The sequence below is a fragment of the Pteropus alecto genome, unplaced genomic scaffold (genome assembly GCF_000325575.1).
Source record: "Pteropus alecto unplaced genomic scaffold, ASM32557v1 scaffold86, whole genome shotgun sequence".
NCBI classification, from domain to species: domain Eukaryota; kingdom Metazoa; phylum Chordata; class Mammalia; order Chiroptera; family Pteropodidae; genus Pteropus; species Pteropus alecto.
In genome coordinates this window covers 33,604,623-33,612,602 of record NW_006442109.1, presented here as the reverse complement: position 1 = coordinate 33,612,602, position 7,980 = coordinate 33,604,623, and the positions used below count along the sequence as shown (strand labels likewise).

Genomic DNA, 7,980 nt, shown 5'->3' with positions numbered 1-7,980 from the left:
TATAGGCTGAAAGAGATATTTGAGAAAAACCATGGATAGTTATTCTATGCTCCAGAGGGAGGCAGCTCTGTAAATATTCATTGATGATAGTGGAGGGTGTACACAACAATTTTGATAAAAATAATTTCAAATTATAGAAGAGAATGAGAAAGGAAGGGTGTTTGAAAAATGTTTATTTGTTTCTTTGCAGTAATCTGTCTTAAATTGTTTGGACTTTGGATGTACAAAATTGTAGCAGAGCTAATTCTAAAACTCATTCGAGAACTAGAAAACATGAAATAATTTTTTTTAAATAAAAATTTCCTCTAATTTCTTGTTGCCAAATTTAGGCAAGCTGGATTATCTTTGTGCCAGTGATGCTTCAGTGACTGTGCTCTTGTGCATTCAGTGGAGAAATGTGTTCTTTTCAAGTGACTCCACCTTATAATGAAAACAATTCACTCCAGTTGTCAACCCCTACCTATCACTGCTCATGTCTTTTACTTGAAATTTTTATTAAATGATAAGGCCTAGAGAGAGAGGTACTAGGAGTATCTTCTTTAATTGCTTATGTGATCATTGGAAACTCAGAAATTATGAACACGTGGCATGAAGAAGCCCATTTGTACCTGGATTTGGCCCCTCAGAATCCTTTAGAAGAGTATTTTCTATTGGAAGCAAAGTACAACACTGCAATGTGTGTGTGTGTGTGTGTGTGTTTTAATTTCATGATTCCAAGAATGGGATACTTTTCTTTTACAATTGGTAGAGACTTATTTTGCTATGTTTCCTGCCACAAACCACATCACCAATGTTAGTTTCTGTAACCCAGAAGCCACTCCTTTTATCTTCTATACCAGGGATCCCCAACCCCCAGGCTACAGACCAATGCTGGTCTGTGGCCTGTTAGGAACCAGGTTGCACAGCAGGAGGTGAGCGGCAGGCTAGGGAGCTAAGCTTCATCTGTATTTGCAGCCTCTCCCCAGTGCTAGCATCACCGCCTCAGCTCCACCTCAGGCCTTAGATTTTCGTAGGATCACCGGTCCCTGGTGCCAAAAAGGTTGGGGACCACTGTTCTATGCCCTGTGGTTTGATCCCTGGTCAAAATGGTCGTCATCCAGGTACAACACCATGGTTATGATCTGCACTATTTTTACACCATTTCCCCCAAAAGAAAATGTGGCAATGGAAGGAAAGTGAACAGATCTTTAAGAAGGGGTGATAGATGAGACTGAAGCTAGGGATTTAAGGATGTAACTGGGGATATGCCACCTGTTACTGTCAGGGAAGGGAGGAAGGAAGGCTTGCTTATGTTATGGAAGTCCTGTGGTTTAATCTAACACTAGCTTCTGAGAAATGGGTTCTGGTTTCAGTTTGGTTACAATTATTTAAAAACTTCAGAGCTAGAATTTATAGACTTATAGTAAAAGCATATTAGTAAGTTAAATCATTGAACTTTAATTTCTTTAGCTACAAAATATGGGGAATTCCCTATTTCTTTCTCAGCCTCACTTAAACTCTCTTTCCTCTCCATTTATCCCTTAAATATCTGTGTTGCCAGTACTGTTCTGAAACTTTTGCTTTTCTTGGTCTGCATATTCTCCAAGAATAACTTCATCTAAGCCAATGACTTTAACTCCATATCATATGCATTCTGACAATCTTTGTGTCTAGACAATTTACATTTAATGTAATCATCAATGCGTTTAAATTTAGGCTTACCATTTTATTATTTTTTTCTACTTGTCTCTATTTTTTTGTTTGTTTTTGTCCCTCTCTTTTATTTATCCTTTTGTTTGTTTTTTGGTTTTCCTTTGAGGTTTTTGAACATTTTAATTTATTAATTGTATTTTTATTCTATCTCTATATTTTTTAGTGATTCCTCTAGGGATTACAGTATACATGGCTAACTCTTCATAGTGCTGATATAATTAAATTATTGTTACACTTCACCACCATATGAGTCTCTTTTCCCACTCCCTCTTATGTTGTAGTTGTCTTGTGTATTATATGTACATGCCTTGCAACCCCACCAAATAATATTATATTTTTTTTGCTTTCGACTGTCAAATATATTTTAAAGAACTCAAGAGAGGAACACTACTGTATTTACATAGATATATACATTTCTATTGTTCTTCCTTCATTCTTGATGTTATAAGTTTCTTTCTGATATCATTTTTTTTATTCTGTCTGAAGAGCTTCATTTAGTGAATCTTTGAGAGCAGGTCTGCTGACAACTAATTCTTACTTTCCTTTATCTGAGAATGTCTATTTCACCTTAATTCTTGAAAAATATTTTTACTGGATATAAAATTCTGGGTTCACAGGTCTTTTCTTTCACTATTAAAAAAAAAATGGTTCCACTGCATTTTCTGTGAGTACTCGGAGTCCACCTGGCACTTCTGAGTTGACCTGATGTCTACACTTTTTTTAAGCTTTATTTTATCAGTCTTAATTTTGTCTATATTCTTAAATGAGTTTCTATTACAAAACTGTTCCTCCTTTCTCTCTTCCTCCACTCAAATGTACTTTTTTTTTAATGTAGCTTTTTACTCTTTAGAACCAGTTAGAAAAGATTTGAGGAAAATCATTTTCTAAAGATATCAATGGTTAATAAATGATCATTGTGTTACCTTTCCCAGGGGGATTTCTTTTAAGCACAGAAGTCTTGAAAGCTGACAATGCCATAATTTAAAAAATGTAATATAGAACTCTAAGCTCTGTTTATAGGGTCGTTAGCCACAGAGACATTCCTGGGAGTCATTCAAATGACACGAGGGAGCAGCCAACCCTCACTGCTTATGTGACGTTTCAGCCACTTCAATGGTGAAGACGCTGGATGATCCATACAGCACCATCAGTGGCTTACAGATTTTCACTTTTTCTCTAACATTCCATTTGGCATTAAATAGGCAAAAAGTATGGTGAAAAAAACTTGATTAAGTCTCCTGAAATACTTATTTAAATTTTAAGCTTTAAAATGTCCACTTTTAGCTCTTTTGGCAAAATCTATGAGTTGTATTGAGAAGAGACTCAAAATTTGTGGCCTAATACCTTAACCCACTCTACTTTAAGTAAAATAGACAATGTCAAATCTTAGAAGGTGCTTTCTGGAGAGTAAAAAGGCTTGGCTCACTTTTGCAAAGTAATATTCCAAACACAAGTTATTAAAATGGCGATGTTTTTTAAGGATCTTAAAGTCCCCTTTCCTCAGGATTTCTGGGAGGTGTATTAGCTCTGCTTTATAGAAGAACATAAACTGAAGCCTAGAGAAGTTGAGAGATCTTCTCTAAGGTGTGCAGTGAGTTACCATGTGGCGAAAAGGAACTTTGATCTTGGAGCTAAAATTATAGCACTCTCCCATCTCTTAGCTACAGAAAAACTGCTGGTCAAGGGAAGGAAGGGATTGAGTAAGAGGTTGCAGTCAGCCTCCTGGCTGATGCTCTGAGCAGGGTGAGGTCAGCCAGAGAAGAAGAGTAAGTCATGCTGATGCTTTGATGTATGTCAGTGTGTGATTTATGCACTCTGTTAGACAAGCTGCTTTTTTCCTCTGTTCCTCAGGCAGTCTCATTGCTGGAGATGACTGTCAGCTGCTGTCCCTACGTAGCCACCATCACATGCCCTAGCACCGGAGCCTGGGAAGCCTGACCACAGACCAGCATCTCCGAGGCATGAATAATTAGGTAGGCATAATGGAAGGCACTCACTGCACCCTTCAATTGTGTAAGCCCATTACCGAACTCTGCTACATCAGCTTCTATCTTCCAAGGGGGGAAGTCAGAGGATTTTCATACAAGGGCACCGTAACTCTAGACAGATCCAATAAAGGGCTTCATAACTGCTACCAAGTCAGGGAGGGGTCAAACGTCATCAGCCTCAGCCTGCAGCCAAATGAACATCCAGGCGACATATTTTTCAAGCAAACTCCCACGAAAGACATTCTAACTGAGCTGTATAAACTCACAGCAGAGAGAGAGAGACTGCTGGCCAATCTGCTGAGCTCAGACCACATCCTGGGGATCACGATGGGAAACCAGGAGGGGAAGCTGCCGGAGCTATCCGTGAGCCTGGCTCCCGAAGATGACTGTTTCCAGGCTGCTGGCGACTGGCAGGGGGAGCCTCCTGTGGGCTGTCTCAATAAGAGGAGCACCCATGGGAACAAAAAGCCCCGGAGGTTTGGTGGAAGGAGAGAGAGCTTCGAGGCGCTCCCACAGAAGAGGACAAGAAGAAAAGGGCGTGGGGGCCAGGAATTGGCTCCTCAGATGGGGAAGGACCAGATCTGTTCAAGCAACTCCCTCCCTCTTTCTCGAGGGAGGCCTCACTTTTGGCTCCTGGAGGAGAGAGGCAACTTGCTCCCAAATAGGCCACGTACGTCTTCCCTGCTCAGGAGAGAAAGCTGGCCCCCAGGCGTCCCCAGGATGCTGGACCCTGGCCCTACCTGTAGGAGCTTCAGGATGGCTTCTGAAGACATTGAGTGTAGAAGGGGAAGGCTGCTCCCCGACTGCAGCTCCATAGAGCCTGGGGATGGTGGTGCTAGGGGGCTACAGAGGGAGCCTCGCAGGCTGGCACAGCAGCAAACAGAAAATCACCGGGACCCTGAGAAGCACCCAGATGCAGAGAGGGGCCAGAGGGAGAAGTCTGCTGAGCGGACTCACAGGAAGAAACCTGTTTCCAAAGTGGTGGCCAAAGTCCAGGATCTGTCTGCTCAGGTGCAGAGGGTAGTTAAAACGCATCCTGAGGGCGAGGGAAGGATTGCTGTTTGCTCAGCAGCCCAAGCTGAGTTCATACCCAGTGCAGATTTCCTTACCCTACCAGGAGCCGAGGCTGGGGCTCATGGTTCCAAACAGCGGGACAAGGAGCAGCGAGCGGATGGGTCCTTGCGGTCGTCGGCCAGGGATCATCCTCCAGCCAGCACCGAGGGGGCTGTGAACAAGGTTCTCCTGAAAGTGATAGAGAGCGAGAAGTTAAATGAAGCCTCTGAGGGGAAAAGGCTGGGTTTTCCCCTCAGCACAGCGGCCACCCACATCCTCCCAGACAGTAGAAGCAAGAGGAGAGCTGGGCTGCCTCTGAGTGGCCACAAAAACTTATTTCTGGATCTACCCAACAGTGTCGGCCCTGACACTTCACATCCTGGAGGTGATGAGGAGAGGCCATCCCCCCCAGCACTGGCAGCTCTGGGCATGGTGTTTAATAATTCATCCTCTCAGTCTGGCTCACACAAACTGATGTCAGCTGTTCCCTCGCCTCTATCTCCAAGGCTCCCCAGCCCTCAGCAGCATCACAGGATCCTCCGGCTGCCTGGTGAGCGGGAAGCCGCTCTCGATGACTCTCCTGGGAGAAAGAGCGGTGCCTTCTCTGGGTCTCCCTCTGCTGACACCTTGGAGCCATCATCCTTTGCAAAGGTCACGGAGACCAAAGGAGCCAGCTCGGCCTTCCTCAGAGCAGACCAACCTCGGTTGGTGCCTGGGGAACCTTTGGAAAAGAGCTTGGGGCCCGGGAAGATCACAGCTCGGCCTCAGCACCAGTCACCTCCAGGTTAGTCCCTGTTTAAGATGCTTTATATCTGTTTTTTGGGCTATTCACAAACTTTGTGCTCTTTAGAGACTGATAAATGAACAATGAACCAAAATTCCTAGGTCTGTTAATCAATTTACCTCGTAGCAAGAAAACTGAGAGTGGTATAGGCAAGTGTGGAGATTGTGAGGATTGTGTTGACTTATGGGATCAGGGGTGTAGTTGCTTCCAGAAACAATACTTTATAAATGTCTTTATTTTATTTCATTTTGGGGGGCATACTCTAAAGCTGCCTCCATGATTGCTTAACACAGGACTCTCAAAGGAAACAGGATCGATCGGGCAGAGAGAAGTAGTAACTTGTTGCTGCCCTTGATGCTAACTAACACTGGGTAACTGGCCCCTTGACCTAGATTTTGCTGTTCATGCTGCTGGAGCTTGAGTTTGATTCTCTAAGCAGAAGAACAAAAGCACACTGTGTCCCCACTCATCTGTATGTTATTAGAGGTTTTTGTTTTTCACTTTTATTTTTAGTAATCACCTTGTAACATCTTTATTTAATGACAAAAACCTTTTTGTTTTTATCAAAAAAGAGGTGAATTCAGTTTAATTTGAAGAGACTTAGTTCAGATTTTCTTCCCTCACACCCTTTTTTAAAAATTTCCTGAAGGAGCACAAAATAATGTTTACTCTGAAGTTATATTTTATTTATGGATTACTACTGCTACTGGTATAGCATCATTTCTTATGCAAACGGTGCTAAAGAGCTAATCTGGCTTGTATACTTAATGGGATTTAAAATGTTACATGAAAGTAATTTAGGAGATTCTGTAAGTGTGTTCAATACGACCCAAAAAGGTAGTGTAAAAAGTGTCCCTCCTGTATTCATTTTGTTTTCCAGGCCAGTATGGCCAGATGCTCAAGGTCTTGTATGCCATTGTATAGGTAACAGGTTCTTTTTCCGTGGTCCTTTACCAGCATCTGGTCAATGCCGTGTCTAGGGAATTGCTCGTAATATGATACATGATCTCTTAAAGGGTTGAGAAAACATTGTGCACAATTTTTGAGATAAAAATTTCTCTTTAAGAAAGAGAAACTTTAAAAGCTTTCTGTTTATTTTCAATTCTTGACATTTTCATAAATTTCTCTAAATCATTGGTCCGAGGGTGGTTCTTTAAAAAAAAATGTGGTAAATGCTTTCATCTTGTTTTTTCAGTATATTGATCTTAGTTTGATAAGACTTGCTTCTTTCATAATATAACCAATCTGCATGACCAAGAAAGTCATAGAATTATAGATTTTATATCATGTATCCTCAAACTCTAGTAATAAAAATTCTTTTTCTCTGTCAATGCTGGATACTTAGAAATACTTGGAAAAGAAGCTTTCTATAAATATTAGGTGAGAGACTTTGGGGGGTATGAGTGTGGAATAACTACCTTTATTCTGAAAGTTTTTTTTTTAAAGAAATTACACCAAATTCTAGGATTCTGTGCGCTTGTTGTCAAGCAACTGTACAGTAAATACATTGAGTTTCAGTAAATCATTTTGTCCCCTAATTTAGAATTATCTTTTTTTAATTGTCCTTTTTCTATATAAAAAATATTATAAAAGCTCTGTCATATCTGAGACAAGGTAGGCACCCAGAGGGACATTCAGTTTCTGTGGTGACTGACCATGAGCCCACTGCGGGGCAAGCCCAGTGGATGATCACTTTTTCCCTTTGTCTCTCCATACAGTTGCTCACAACCATTCCCTTTATTTGGTCCCAGCCTACCACTGGGGTCTTCAGTAGCGCTTTCAGGAGGCAGTCATTAGAATCACAGGGATGCCTTGGCAGCAAGACCACCTGTGCATCTAACCTTAAGAAAGGAGAATAGGAGTGTGGAGAGATCTTTTTTTTTTTTTTTTTGGCATGGATAACTTCCCTCTTATTGGGACCTTTCTCTAGCACATCCGAATATTATCTCTTATCTTGGCCCTCCTTTGAAAAGCATTAAGGGAGAGTATTCTTTAGATAGTATCTTTGATCTGTAGCCTGTGTTCCAGCCCTCCCTTGAATCCCTTGAATTCCCTTTTCCTGTAGCTAAGAGTCCTCTTCAGATTCTGGAGTTTTCAGTGACTTCCTGTAGCTGGTGGGTCCATACAGGGAAGACTCTTCCTGCTCCCAGCTGCCTTTGTCTTTCACATGATTTCTGATCCCACCCCTATTCCGGCAGAGGCTTCAAACAGTGCCCATAGCCCAGAAGAGAGGCCTGTAATTCATTTACCAACACTTTACAGTGGCCCTTTATCTGAATCTACCTACCCCCTTTCTCCCATGTTAGCTATTACCTCGTTGAATTTATGGTCTGTGGACATTTATTTCCTATGGAAATAACATGTAGGTATTTTACTGAAGTAATGCAATTAAGAATATTGAAAGCTCCCATTAACTGCTCAAATAAGAGATTAAGTCTGGCAAAAGTAATCAGAGTCCTTTCT

General features: G+C 41.7%; 1 protein-coding gene across 1 annotated transcript; it reads left to right on the top strand.

Annotated features, from left to right (window-relative positions):
- Positions 1–3,674: 3,674 nt before the first annotated feature.
- On the top strand, positions 3,675–7,291 carry LOC107196279 (formin-1-like). The gene is made up of 2 exons (XM_015595814.1): positions 3,675–5,517; positions 7,269–7,291. The coding sequence occupies exons 1-2, from the start codon at positions 3,675–3,677 to the stop codon at positions 7,289–7,291; spliced, it is 1,866 nt and encodes a 621-aa protein (XP_015451300.1).
- The last annotated feature ends 689 nt before the right edge of the window (positions 7,292–7,980 follow it).

Bases quoted from the DNA above. Each gene is read 5' to 3' on its own strand.
- LOC107196279 (XM_015595814.1), top strand. From the start codon at position 3,675: ATGGAAGGCACTCACTGCACCCTTCAATTGTGTAAGCCCATTACCGAA. The intron at 5,518-7,268 runs GTTAGTCCCTGT...ATTTGGTCCCAG, and splicing joins TCAGCACCAGTCACCTCCAG to CCTACCACTGGGGTCTTCAG.